Genomic DNA, 14,813 nt, shown 5'->3' on the forward strand with positions numbered 1-14,813 from the left:
GAGAATCCCTTCAGAGAGCCCAGAGATCAATGAAGGAGGCTGCTGGAAAAGCAGGGAGGGAGCACTCTTCCCAAAGATTCTCTTTCCAGGGTTGGAGGAGAAGGCAGATTCCATTTGAGAAAGGGAGAGAGAAAGGCTCTATCCCCCCCCCCCCATTGATTAGAGCCCTTCCCTGCCTGGGCGAGATCAGATGTCTCCTCGCGAGGAGCCATCCCTTCCCTGCCTCTCCTCCGTTAGAAATGGGCTCTCCCCACACAGAGGGGAGGTTGCAATCCATCGGGGGAAGCCTTGACCAGCCGGGACTTCAGGTGTTTAAAGCGCTGAAGAGATTAAGCGCCTGTAAACCATTAAAATAAAAAATAAAAATAATCCTTATCTCTTATTGAAAGACCACAGCGGACAAAGGGGTGAGGGAAGCAAAAATGGCGACAGCCAGACGGATGGGGACAGAAAGGGCAACTCCCCCAAGGACAGCCCCATCGCACTCCGCTCCTCCCATTCATCTAACGCAATTTCAAAGGCTGTCGTTCCTATTTAAATGCTCCGGTTCCTAAATCGAATCAATGGAAAAACGTAGGTCGGACCCTAGTGTTTTTTTAACACGCGTTAAATGAGGAAAACTCGATTCAAAATTTTATTCCGCTCTACAATTCGATTTGTAGTGGGGACGATTGCGGGTTGCTCTAGAACTGTTCTAGGTTTAAATCGGATCCTAATAGGAACGCCACTCCTTGGATTGGATTCAGAACGCGGGGTTTCACCTAGTGAGAACAACCCCCATGTGCAAAGTGACCAAGATTGGTTATTTTGAATTTGCAGTAGAACAGCAGACCTATTATCAAGAAATATGCATGTGAGGGGAGGAAGGTACTAGGGTTGTTACCCAAGATGAAAGGGTGTAGTAGCCAGAAAAAAGTTTGGGGAGCACTGTACTAGACCATTGGTGTGCAGACTTTGGCTTTTCAGATGTTCTTGGATTTCATCTCCGAGAAGGCCCAGCTTGGATGCCTATTGGTCAAGAATTTTGCAAGTTGATGTCCAAAACATCTGCAAGCCCAAAGACCGAGAACCACTGTACTAAACCAGTGATTCCCAAATGTTGGTCCTTCAGATGTTTTGTCTTCAACTCCCAGAAGCCCCAGCCAGTTTGACCAACAGCTGGGAATACTGGGAGATGAAATCCAAAACATCTGAAAAACCAAAATTTGTGTAGTCCTTAAACTATTTGATTTTCTGAGAGACAATTGTTTTTAAAAAGCTAGCAATGATGACACCAAAAAAAAAAAAAAAAAGCTCAAAACACAAATTGTGGTACATTTTCTATTAGGAAAATTGCTTTATTTAAATTTATCATCTTTGTAGAAGCCATCATTGCTGTGCTTGAGGAAATACTGGATAACATTTGATCTCAATTAAATTATCTTTCTTCCATTTTTGGCAAGATGACTCATTGGATAAAAACGTCATTTCTATTCACTTGCTCTTTTAATCATTTCTAACTTACAATATATTTGGAGCCTGGCATGTTTAATCCATCCATTTTACTGAATGGAGCAATTTGGTCTATCAAGAAGAGAACACTTACCCATTTTAAAAATACTGGCAGCAGTAAATTAATTGTATTTGAGTCAAATATGGAGCAGTTCAGAAGATTACTGTATATCAAACAGCAACCTACCCAGCTAACATGTAACCACTTGATATATTTGTCACCAATTTTTTTAACCAGGAATCTTGAGGAAAACAAGATTTAATCAGGAATCTTGAGGAAATATTGAAGTGAAAGAGTTCTCTCCACCATACTGGATAACCCTACAGAATGCACAAATATATGACCAACTTCCTTCAGGACAGGTGCATCCACCACAGACTAATTTGGTTGTCTCAAAATCAAGCAAAATTCCATTCATGCAATTAGCAGCTGAGTGGATTTTTAAAAAATGAATGACATACAGCAACAAAGGAGTGCTAACTGAAGGGATGTCATATTGAGGAGGGAGCTAGCTTGTTTTCTGCTGCTCCAGAGACTAGGACCCAGAGCAATGGATGCAAGCTACAGGAAAAGAGATTCCACCCCAACATTAGAGGAGGAACTTCCTGACAGTAAGGGCTGTTTGACAGTGGAACACACTCCCTTGGAGAGTAGTGGAATATCCTTCTTTAGAGGTCTTCAAACAGAGGCTCGATGGCCATCTGCCAGAGATGCTTTGATTGAAAGTTCCTGCATGGCAGGGGCTTGGACTGGATGGCCCTTGTGGTCTCTTCCAACTCTACGATTCTATGATTCTATGAGATATTCCTGTACAATCTCTTTACTTATTCTGTGCTGAAATTCCTCTGTTCTGTCCTCTGCTCCATTAGCCTCAGGTTGAGCACCCTTTGCCTTTTCTGAGAACACTGAGGCAAAGAAGGTGCTGAGTAATTCTGCTTTTTCTTTGTCTTCTGTTAGCATTTTGCCATCTTCTCCACGTAGTGGCCCTACCATTTCCTTCTTCTTCCTTTTGCTGCGGACATATCCAAAAAAAGCCCTTTTTATTCTTTTTACCCTCTCTAGCAAGCCTGAGTTCATTCTGTGCTTTAGCTTTTCTGACTTTACTCCTACACATGCCTGCTATTTCTTTGAATTCCTTTTTCATGATTTCCCCCTTTTCCATTTCTTATACATGTTCAGTTTAAAACTTAGCTCACTTGAAAGTTCACTTGAAAGTTACTTAGTCATCCAGGACTCATGATTTCAATTACTCTCCTCAGTAGAGTGAAAGTGCCTTTGTGCTACCCCATTTCATGGCTATTTTCCCCCTTTGTTTCCAGACATTTTTCCTTCACACTGACACATATGCCAACTGAAAATACTGGATTGAATTCACAATGGGGAGAAACAGACTGGCAAAGGCAATTTGCTGCTTCTTTTTGCACTGGAGAAAAGCTGGATCAGGGCCACAGCGTGCCGTTGTCGCAGCCCCGATATGGCGCTCAAAGGGGCGGAGTCAAGCCACCCCTATACAGCTGTCTGTTTTGGCCCTAAGTCAAAGGTATAACCTAGAGTTATGCATTCATTACTGTTTCATATTTATGATCTCTATGGCCTGAAACAGACTGCCCAAAAGTCTGGGGTGGCAGCGGCCTGTTTTCCCGTGGAGGGATGCCACAGCAGCCAAACTGCAGAGTGTCCCTCTGCCCCAAAAAAGAATTTGGAAAAAACGGGTTCTTTTTGGGTCGCCGCATACATGATATGACTGCACCATTGGCACACTCATGATGTAAGCAACGTGCAGCAACGTCTATACGCTGAGTGTCACTGACGTCAAGATGGCAGCCCTGTGTGGATGGGAGGCCGCCATTAGGCCACTGCCCACACGTCCTAAGGTTCTGGAGTATGTGGATGCTACGCACTCCAGAACCCTAGTATCAGCGGCAGCATGGCACTTTTGGCCCGTCTGTCTCAGGCCCAAGTCATAATTTATGATCTCCTAGGTCTAGGGGAAACGTAGGGACTGTAAACATGAAACAATCATGGAGATACACAGGGACTGGGAAAATCTCCCAGTCCTCACATATCATGCAGCAGTCACTGCCGTCAGTGGAGGCCTGTTTCCCTGTCGATTGGGAAGCAGCTGGCTGATGGCATGAGAAGGAATTGTGCCAGGGACCCTACTTTTGCCTTTTGCACCAGAGATTGCTCATGGCAAGGAGTGAAACCATAAGTCAGCAGTTTCCCAATCAGCAGAAGAACAGACCCCCATTGACTGCACTGGCTGCTGTCTGGTAATTAGGGATTAAAGGGAGTGGGATGGGAATCATTACAAAGCTATGTACCTTTGTTGTTTATACGTTCATAACTACCCACGTGAATTCTAGCCAATACCGCATGCATTAAATGAATACATTTACTACAGTTGAGTGCATTTCAAGACTTTGGGCTGCTTGTGCAATAACTGTCTAATATTACTGTCCTCAAAATTCTTTCAGTATTACCTTCCCAGTCTGGTACACTGCAGACAGTCAAACATTAACACAGGCCATCCTCAATGAACTCACTGTTGAAGGAAGAACTTGCTTATAGCTGAAAGAGGAGACATAGCTCCATTGTCTCTTTTGAAGGGATGAGCCCAAGGCATTTTGCTGACCAAAGTGACAGACAAAATGGTACCCTCTTCCTTTAAAAAAAAATGGTACCCTCTTCCATTCCAGGTACAAAAGCTTTGTTGCTTGTGGCAGCTGGATCTTACTTCAACACTAGCTATAGAAAAACTGTCACCACAACACCAGAGGGAGGAGGGTACCTTAATGGGGCAGCACAGATGCCTGGCACATAGAGTCCTGCCCTCCATCATCTTGTATTTGTCACATCTGCTGCCTGAGGTTACCACTTTATTCTGCCAAGTGTTGGGACTAGCCCTGATGCTTACTACTGGTTCCTCTCAAATGGTATTTTAATCATCATTGAAGCATCCTGCTTCTCTCTCATTGTCAAAGCATTCACAGAGCAGCCATTTTTTAAATAATAGGAATTTCCGTTATTCAAGAAATGGCTGCTCCACAAACGCTTTCACAATGGGAGAGAAGTGGGATGCCTCAATGACAATTAAGAAGCACGACCGGGTATCCCACCTTCATGCTTCAAGAATGCTCCTGGAACCTTTTGATGGCATGTTAGCAACAGCAAGTTGCTCCATGTGAAAAAGTCCTATGAAAAGAGCCTGCTCAATTTTCATATAAATACCTTGGAATTTCCACACTTAAAATTGCTTATGTGGGGTGTCGATGTTAACCTGCCCTGTCTGGTTTAACCACTATCATGAGCTGTGAGCTCTGGTGACCAGAAGTTGATGAAGGAGAACCCAGAACCCAGAATTAGCTGGAAAATGACAAGGACCCTCAATATCTCAATCTAAGAGAGGGGGTGGGAAACCATGCCTATTTCAGTGGTCTTTGAATGTAGTTGCAAAACAGCATATGATGAACTGCATATCCTTACAAAGGCCCTCTCCAGACGGGCCCTTTGCGGCGCATCCACGGCATGCTAGGGTTGCCTCGGGGTGGCGCGTGCACACGCCCCGCAACCCTAACACTTCATGCACACCACCGTTATGCAGCACCTTACACACAGCACACGTAACCATTACGTTGCAGCTGCACAGCTTCCATACGGAGCTGTGCAGCTGCGACGTATATGCACCATCTTTGATGCTTTGCGGTGCAGCAAAAAGGAGCCACTTTTTTGAGTTCCTTTTCTGCTGCACGGCTGTGCCACGCAATTTGTATGCTGCAGCACAGCTGTGCAGCAGAGAGAGGCACCAAGGAGGTGCCTCTTCTGGGCGGTCTGTACCTCGCCATAGTATCTCTAGGCACTATTTCTGGAGTGTGATTTTTCCTGGAGTGTGATATTATTGGAGTGTGATTTTCCCACAGCTTTATGGTGCTTTATAGAAATTACCCCACTGTAGACTTACTGCTCAAAATATGGAAGCATACACACAGAGAAAGAGAAGAAAGAGAGAGAACGAGAGAGAGAGACCTTTTTCAACCACAATGATGTATTAAGATTTTTTCATTTCATTTGCAGTGTTTCATTTTCAAAAATGCAGAGGACTATCAGGAAGTGCATAAATTAAGTATTAGTTGCTTGATGGTTGCCAGCAGAGATTGTAAACTGCTGGCATCTTGAACCAGAGCCCATTGACGTCAATGGTAGGTCATTCATTGCGCTTCACTGAGGTTTTGAATCAGGTTTTGTTGAGACTAGTGGAGCTTTCTTGGAACTCATATTTTAACTTCACTGCAAGCCCCAATCTATATATCCCAGCACAGACAGGCAGATGTCACCAGAACAATCTATACTGAAATATACATAAAACTGTTAGTGTAACACCCTGTAAATAATGTTAAACAATTTAGAAATAAAGAAGGAAATCTTGTTGGAAGCTTTAAGAAGAGAAAAAATAGGATCATATTTGTGAAAGATGTTAGATGAAATATACAACCGAGAAACGTTGGCCCAGTACAGACCGCCCCTTTGGGGCAGATTGCATCCACCCCTTTTCACTCCGGGTTGGGGGCAGGGCAGCCTCACCGGCAGCCCTGCGGCCCCAATCCGGAGTTTTTCTGGACCACAGAGAAGCAACACCCCGGGAGCCAGAGCCATGGGGAAAAGGGACCACTCAGGCCCTTTCTCCCTGGCATCGTTCCTGCAGCCATTTGGTGGCTGCAGAAACGAGGCGCATGCCCAGAAGGAGCTCCATTTCAGAGCTCCTTCTTGTGCTGCAGCCAGGCTGCTGTAAGCAGCCTGGGGCGACGCAAAGACATCCCACACACGCTGTGCCATTTGGATGCGGCGTGTGACGTCATCATGGTGGCCCCCTGTGCACGGGAGGCCACCATGATTACGCCGCCGCCACATAGTAGGGTTGTGGGGCGAGTGGATGTTCTGCCCCCCCCCCACCACCAGCAAGCCTACAACATGTCCAGGCCAGTGCAAAGTGCCAGTCTGGATCAGGCCTTAGAGAACTATTTGCACTAGGATCCTTCAGACATGTAATGTCTTTCTCCTTGGCTGGATTTGTTCCACAAGGTGAACTATGGGATTCCTCATGGTGAGACCAGCCCAATGAATTCCACATTTGCACTGTCCACAAAAAGTAACTTCCCAAGCTCCAATGTTCACCAGCACAGTGACTTCACAGTGACTAAGGGCTACATTGCTCCTGGCTCTGCCTATCTTTGTGCATCTCTTGAAATGCTTACCCAGCTCTCTGACAGTACAACCATGCCTGCTGATGACAGACTATCCAGTTCGTTAATAGGACAATGGTGCATTTCTCTTTCTACCTTCCATTTATGCCAGGACTCCAATATTACTAAACTCATCTGGAATGCTGCAAGTGAAAGTCCTGCTTTTGTCTACTAACGACTTCTCCTCCCATCCATATTTGCTCTATACTGTCTCTGATAGTGATGAACATTCAGCAGAAAACCAAGTAATACTTTATTTTAAAAGAAATTTGTCTTTGTTATCCCCGTGTCTATTTCTTGCAGACCACACCTTTACATCTGCCAAAGACAAAATTTGCTTTTAGATTTCTTCCTTTAAATCTATCCACCCAAAATCATGCAAGAAATTCTATGGCTAACTTTTAGAAAATACTGAAGAAACTATTTCCAACGTACAGTACATACAAGCATACATATATAAGATGCAAGGATGAGGTAGTCTGCAAAGTTTTGCCACAAAATTCATTTTCCTCAGTTCACTTCACAGCCTGTGTTCTCTAAATAAATGGCAGATACCAACTTTGGTGATGAGCAAACAGTAAAGATCAGTGCTTCTCAACCTTTAATCCTCCAGATGATTTCGACTTCCTCTCTCATAACATGCAAAAATACCCCAGTCCCAATACAGAACTCCCTACTATCCCCCAATACCTCCACTGAGTATTTTGAAAGGCACTTGAAATAGACACAAGAGAAAAATTGAGTTATTTGGGCTTTCTCTGGAGGTATATAGACTGTGAAATTTGCTGATTCCATGCACAGTTGCCAACTCTTGCTCTAGATCGTTGTATTGTTCCACTGCAAAATAGATACAGCAAATATAATAACATCATGTTTTGCTTAGTTACCGTGATCCAGCAGGATAAATGGCTGGTTTGTTCCTTATGTCTTTGAACTCATATCTTTTGTTCTACACTCATTTATCAGCCTCCCACAGCTATTCCTGCAAGTTCAAACCACCTATCCATGCTTACAAATGGTAGAGAATTATTTACAGCCATTCAAATGTGTGTTATTCCCACAGAGCAACAGCCAATCAACCTAAAATACTTTGGTTGTATCTCCATAGTTATGAAATCCACTGTGTTAAGGGGAAACTAGAAATAATGGCAATTTCTTTCAGACTACTCTTAAGAGTTTATCACATTGGCTGTGCTCCTGCAATAGACGTGGGATGTAACTTTAAGAAAGCAGATCTTATAGCATTTCTCCATTGCTGGAGAATATGCAGCTCATTTACAACCCAGATTTCTCCAGGCTCCTCCAGCATCTTTTCAAGAATGGGATTTTCCCGTTCTTGAAAAGATGCGGCAGAAACCCGGATTGCAAATTGCGTACTTCCCAGTGATGGGGAAATTTGATAAGACCCACCTTCTTAAAGTTACATCCCACGTTCATTGTGAGTTCAATCCCAGGCAGGGTTCCAGGGTCCATTCAGCCTTCCATCCCTCTGTAAATTGGTAAAATGAGTACCCAGCTTGTAAGGGGCAATTGGCTTACACATTATAACTGCTTAGGGAGTGCTAGTTCACTGATAAGCAGTGTAGAAATGGGCTTGCTTTTGGTATTGCTATAAAAATGCCATGTCACACAAAGTTCTTTCAAAAATTTGATATTTTTATCAATTCAATTGTTACCCAGTGTTGATTAAGTGCATACAACATGTGCAGAACAGTGCAGACCAGCACAGACATATTCCATTACAATTTCTTTTACTGCTTTTGATCAGATTTTGTGTTTTATATCAGCGAATTGTGTTCTGAAAATATTAAAAGATTTTAACCCTTTTCTTACTCTTTGCAGGATAATTCTTTGCAGGATCATTTCATTCAGTCACATATTAAAACACAGAAATGTCAAAGCAAGTTGTGGAAAAAAACTGTATTTGATGGAGAAAATCTGAGGTCATTTTTTGGATTTAGAATGCCAAATTCCTATAAAACCAACACACACCACACACACACACACACATATATATTAAAAAAAGGTTTTATGCCCCTTAATTTTACAGACCTGTGTTTATTAATCTCTGAAAAACAAAGTGGACCTGAGATATGGATTTTCCATCATTTAGGTACAAATCTGCTATTGTTCATCCACCAGAACAAGTCAACAGTTGATGACATTATCATCATCATCATCATCATCATCACCCCATGCTTTTTCCATAACTGGGACTCAGGATGGCTCACAACATTAACAAAAACAGTACAGTTAAAATCATACCCAATTATACATTAGAATAGAATTAAATTATTATTGTTATTGTTATTATTATTATTATTACAATATTAAATCAAGTTATTACCATATTAAAACAAATTACATGCTAAACGAATAAAATAAAGTTAAAAAGATAAAAATGCCCTTGCTTTAAAAACTTTCTGTTTTAAAAACCTGTTCTGAACAGGTAGGTCATAGCCTGCCGGCAGAAGGCCAACAAGAAGCAGGCCATTCTGGTCTCCCTGGGAAGGGAGTTCCACACTCTACGAGCAGCCATGGGAAAGGCCCTCTCCCGTGTCCCCACAATTCATGCTTGTAAAAGTGGTGGGACTGAGGGAAGGGCCTGTCCTGAGGATCGCAGAGCCTGGAGTAGCTCATATAGGTATATACAGACTGCCAAATAGCCTGGACCTGAGCCATATAGGGTTTTATATGTCATAACTGGCACTTTGACTTGGGCCTATTTCTATATTTGATAATGAAATGGGGTGTTACTGGTGAAAGTTTGTGCAACAATGTTCCAGATCAAATATTACATGTTTAAACATGCCTTAAGCATGTTATAGGTGTATAGGAACATGCCCCAAGACCATGAACTATCACATCAGTTTCTATAGAACAGGATATAAATGTGTATTCATTTACCTGGTCCCGGGAATAGGGGCTATCTACTTTCTGTTTGTCACAGCAAGCTGCTATTAGAATTTTCACTGCATCCAGCTGAAGCAACATCTCACAGGCCATCGCATCAAAAAATGTAATATTAGCAAGTGCAGCTGAAGCCAGCAGGAAAACCTCTCCAGATGTGGCCTCTTGGCACAGTTCTAAATAGGCAGAAAATAAATTCATTACAATCTTAAAGCTACTAAATTATCAAAACACAAGATGGAGTTATTTATTTTATTTATTTAAAGTATTTTAATGCAAGTGCTTCCAGAGCAAATGAGGGGCTGTACACACAACCCTGAAGGAGCGGCATGGAGCAACCCCTGTTACAGCCAGATCAGGGCCGTGGCAAATGCACACCGCAGCCCCAATCTGGCCTTTGCAGGGCACAAAAAGGTGCTGCAAAAAGTGGCTCCTTTTTGCATTCTGCAAAGGGCTCGATTGCCGCATTGCCGAGGCTTGGTGGTACTCCTTCGACACTGCGTCATATGTATGCAACACTGGAGACGTTCTGTGACACCACATGCCATGTCATGCCACCCTGGGGGCAGAGCCAGGGTGTGCATCGCATAGATGCTACACCCCAACTCCTCCCCCCCCAAGCCGGCCCAAACAGCCAGGCTGCACAGCCCCCAAGAGATCATTTCTTTAAAATAATAGCTCCTGCCCATAGGTTTACAGTGAAATAAAATGTGGCACAAAAAGGAAAAAGGGATGAGGAGGAAGGAGGGGAAAGGTGAAAGGAGGTACCAGTTCTTATATACAAAAAAGTTACTCCATAAATGTTTCAGACTGTTAACTTAATCATATATAAATGTATAGGCGTTCCCTCCTCAATTTGTTTCTGTATTTGATAATGAAATGGGGTGTTACTGGTGAATGTTTGTGCAACAATCTTCCAGACCAAAGATTAGTTGCTTAAATATGCATTAAGGCATGGATTTCCATTGGATTTTCCTATACAGCAGAATACAGTCCTCAACACCAATCCAATCATTGCTTTTAATGGCAGACGCAGAATTAATACAGTGGGGCATCCGCATACGCGGACTTTTTTTAAGCGGCTTTGAGCATACGCGCTCAAGCCGCTGGGCGCGCGCGGGGCAAAAGAGGCAGCGCGTCCCATTCAGTTGAATGGGCGCGTGCGTCTGTTGCACCACGCGCGCGCCCGCTGCACCCCACGCACCTCCGCGCCGCCGTGCACGAGCCCCATTGTTTACAATGGGGCTCGAGCATAGGCGGAAATCGCCATACGCGGCGGGATCCGGAACGGATCCCCCGCGTATGGCGAGGTTCCACTGTATATACAAGAACTTAGCTCCATTCTCATAAAATATGGAAGCTGATGGAGTCTTCCAGTTTAAACAAATAGGTAGCCAGAGTATACAAGAAGTCTAGGCTTGCTATTGTAAATAGAAGTCCCAATCAAGTTATATTCCATCTCTTAGGTGCCACAGTATATCTTCCTTTAACCCCCTCTTAAAATCAACATGGCTGTTTATCTTGATTTTGCTTAAAATTGAGCCTATGCATGGGTCCTCCAGTTCAGATCAGAAGTCAATTGTATTCAGTTTGATTCATACCACATCAGAAGCAGTGCAACCCACTGTGTACCCTGACTATGAATTGAGATTCAGATGTCCAAATCATTTGGCCTCTCATTGTCTTCCAAAAACAAAACAGCTATACTTTTGCAGGTTTGGACACAAATGCACTAAACAGGAGGCACGGTAGCACCTTCATTAAAAATAATCTGGGCAATGGAGGCTAGCTATCTTTAAATTTCCTTTTTTCCAAAAACTGAAATATGTTTTAAACATATGTAGTCGGTTCATTGCACAGTTCTGCCTAGTTATGCTGCTATTGGCACATTATGAGCATCTAAGATGCATGTCTACTGCTTCTACAGTAAGAAATTGTTTGTTTCTGTGTACTTTCAAACAAAGTACAACAAATGCAAGAGAAAGGGTACAGGGGGAAAGGAAAGTGTCCTTACAAAGTGGGCACATCCCCCCTGAATACTGGAAGCACTGTGCTAGAGCCTCTAAGTTCAGAGTTCAAGTACAATTACTCTGAATTATACAGATAAAAAGAAGTATTGGTCAAAAGTAAAATGCTGCACTGAGAGGCACTGTAGTGAAAGTGAACAGGGTTGGTGAAATTCTTGCTCTAGACCAGAATCTAATAATTGTCACTGTGCAGAATCCACCTTCCCTCCTGCACCTATTGATTTCTCCATCATGTCTTTTTTTTTCTTTTATGACCTGGTTGGAGACACAGTATACCTCCCACCCACCCACCCATTTCAGATTGGTCTGCATCACCTTAGACTAGTCTAATTTAATTCCAGTGCAAATTGGACTGATCTAAGCCTGATTTGAATAAGTCCAAATTGATTCACTTCAGAATTTGCAATTTGTTCCAAGCATTTTCACAGCCCTGGTGAAAAGAAATCACTCAGTCATCGAGCATTTAATGTCCCCAGCAGATTTCCTTTTGTTAATATTCACTCACATGTGCAGCATCAACCCAGAAAGCTTACTTCACACAGACTGTATTATAGTTTCACTTTCCAAATTTCTTATTAATGTTTATTGCAGAATTGTCACCGATTGTACGAAGAAAAATCAAGAACAAAATTCTCTGTGATTACTGACTTCATTAGCGGTGAAGTATACTTACCAGTGCAAAACACTGGATATTGTTCACAGTGTTGCTGTATTACGAATAAAATAAGATAGCATGGACACTTGGGTAGAAGTAAGCAGTATCTGAGAGTATAATTCCTCAGTTTATCGTGCTTCTACTATGTACGTGGAATCTAAGAATATCACACACACACACACACACTATTGAACCCCTCTTAAAAATGCTGCAGATGCAGCTATTATTACTTCTAAGTGCCTTTTGAATCCTGTACACATTTATTTTAACTAAGCTCTGGCTCACTCAGCAATTGATTCAACTGTGGTTTAAAGATTACACATATATGAAAAAAGTAATTCAATTATTCATATATAAATATTATAAGGAAACTGATGACTGAGAAGTGTCATTAGTGTGCTCAAAGATGCAATCTTCTCTTCAAAATATGCTTAGGCACAGCTAGGTCTTTGTGAGCTAGTTGGGAGGAGGGGATTGGTTGTAACAGTACGGAAATTTTAAAATCAGCATGGCCATAACTGATGTGTTTTAACCATGACTGATTGCTAACCAGCTGCATTTGTTTTGAAATACAAAGGCAAATGGAAACAGGGGGTAGGGTCCAATGGCATAGAGCAGCTTTTGATCCAACAAACACATCTACTAATACAAGAGATAGGGATTTTTGCCAGTTTCCCCACCTTTGACAGCTTTCTAGATTACCTCTCATGCTGTTCTGGAGGGTCCTCCACAGCCCTGGAATATATTTGGGGGGGGGGTGCAACTGGAAGGGGGTAAGTGAAAACTGCCTTCTTCCTTTTCCATTCAGAGAAGCATTCAATGGATCAAAAGCGGTTCCACAAGCAGACAGTATTCCCATTACACCATCTGAATACATGCTGAAAAATCCTTGGACACACACTAAATGATTTCAAGGATGTTTAAGATTTTATCTTTTGTATTTTTTTTTCCTAGACTGTCCAGTTCAGTGTTACAGTGGCAGTATGAGGAATATATAAAGCCCTAGAATTTTTTGTTTTAACTTATGTCACAATAAACCAGTTCATATCATCCAGAAAAAACTAAATTAAGTAATTTAGACTGCAAACAGAATAGAAACTGAATTTCATTGAGATTTGTTTTTGAGCAAACACATATTAGCTTGTACTTTCAGGCTGCAGTTTTGCATATGCAAATCCCATCAGTGTTAGTGAAAGATCCTTCTCAGTAGGCAGGAAGAAGACTGCATGGTTAAGAGTGTAAACTATGTGTATACATTGAACAGGTATTAACGATTTACACTGATTTTCATTTTTTTTTCAAGATTCACCATGACCAGAATACAGTTTTTAATACTTTCAAATGCCATTGAGATCAGTGAGAGTGGAATCCTATCCTTCTTCACTTCCAGGTAAGTACTACTGAGTTCAGTGGCACTTACTCCCAGATATGGTGATGTAAGACTGCAGCCTAAGTTCAATTAACTGTATTAGATTACTGTGCATATCTCCAAGAAAGTAGAAGCAGACACAAATAGCAGCATATAGTAAATACATAATAGAACCAAAGCTTGGGTAGACCTCTCAGAATTCTCCTGATTCCCCCTGAGTTTTTTCACTCTGAATTGAGGACACTCAAATAAAAGAATACATGGATATATTTCGAGCAATGAGTATGGCACTTTACAAAGGAATCTAACAATACAAAAGAAAACGAGCCCCATTAACCTGTGTTACTTGACTTAAGATTTACTGCAGTAGAGGTTTAAATGGATAGAAAGGGAAGTTAAATTATAGATAGAGGTCAAAAATGAATTGAGATAAATGAAGGCCACAAAGAATTATGAAGAACCAATTCCCTGAAGGTGGGAAGTATTTATGTAAACTCACTATTCATTTACTGAATTTGCAACTTGCATGTTACTTTTAATTTTGAAATTAATAAAAATATGATTAAAAAAAGAAAATGAGTCCTTACCTGAAAGCTCTAACAAGCCAAATCAATCCCATCAGTGTGACTCTACTTCAAACCACCTTAAAACTAAATATCTTCAACATACACTGAATTCTTCAGAGAGTACTTACCCCCTTCTCTAAATTCCAGTGAGATATTATGTAAGCTATTTTGATAGGGTTTAAATGAGTTTGAATTGGCAGAACTTTATCATTGGGATGACACCGCCTCTAAAGTAACCCAATAAATTAGGAGCTGCCATCTTAAGCAGCTTGAGTCATCATTTTCCCAGATCCCAGTCTTTACTCTGCAATGGCTCTAGAGCAAGGGTGAGCAACTAAGTCAGTCTGAGAGTCAGTTTTCTGCTCCTGAAACCAGCCAGGGATGCATGGTGGACCACCCAAAGTATCACAAAGTATCCTTGCAGTATGAATTTTGGTTTAGCATTTTATTTATTTTATTATATTTTAGTAAATTAGTAATATATTGGTTGCAGAGGATAAATAAATATGTTAAGTTTAATTAGGAGAATTAATTATTAAGCAAAGATTATTATT

At 41.8% G+C, this 14,813-nt stretch overlaps 1 protein-coding gene across 1 annotated transcript in view; it reads right to left on the reverse strand.

The window, feature by feature from the left end:
- Positions 1–14,813, reverse strand: part of INSC (INSC spindle orientation adaptor protein) — a 94,413-nt gene that overhangs the window by 21,327 nt on the left and 58,273 nt on the right. The window contains exon 7 of the mRNA XM_089521099.1: positions 9,640–9,818. Coding sequence (XP_089377225.1) covers positions 9,640–9,818 — 179 coding nt within the window. The remainder of the gene's footprint in view (positions 1–9,639; positions 9,819–14,813) is intronic.

Source organism: Sceloporus occidentalis, unplaced genomic scaffold (assembly GCF_023333645.1).
Source record: "Sceloporus occidentalis isolate IW3139 unplaced genomic scaffold, rSceOcc1.0.p SCAF_4, whole genome shotgun sequence".
In the NCBI taxonomy this organism is placed as follows: Eukaryota; Metazoa; Chordata; class Lepidosauria; order Squamata; family Phrynosomatidae; genus Sceloporus; species Sceloporus occidentalis.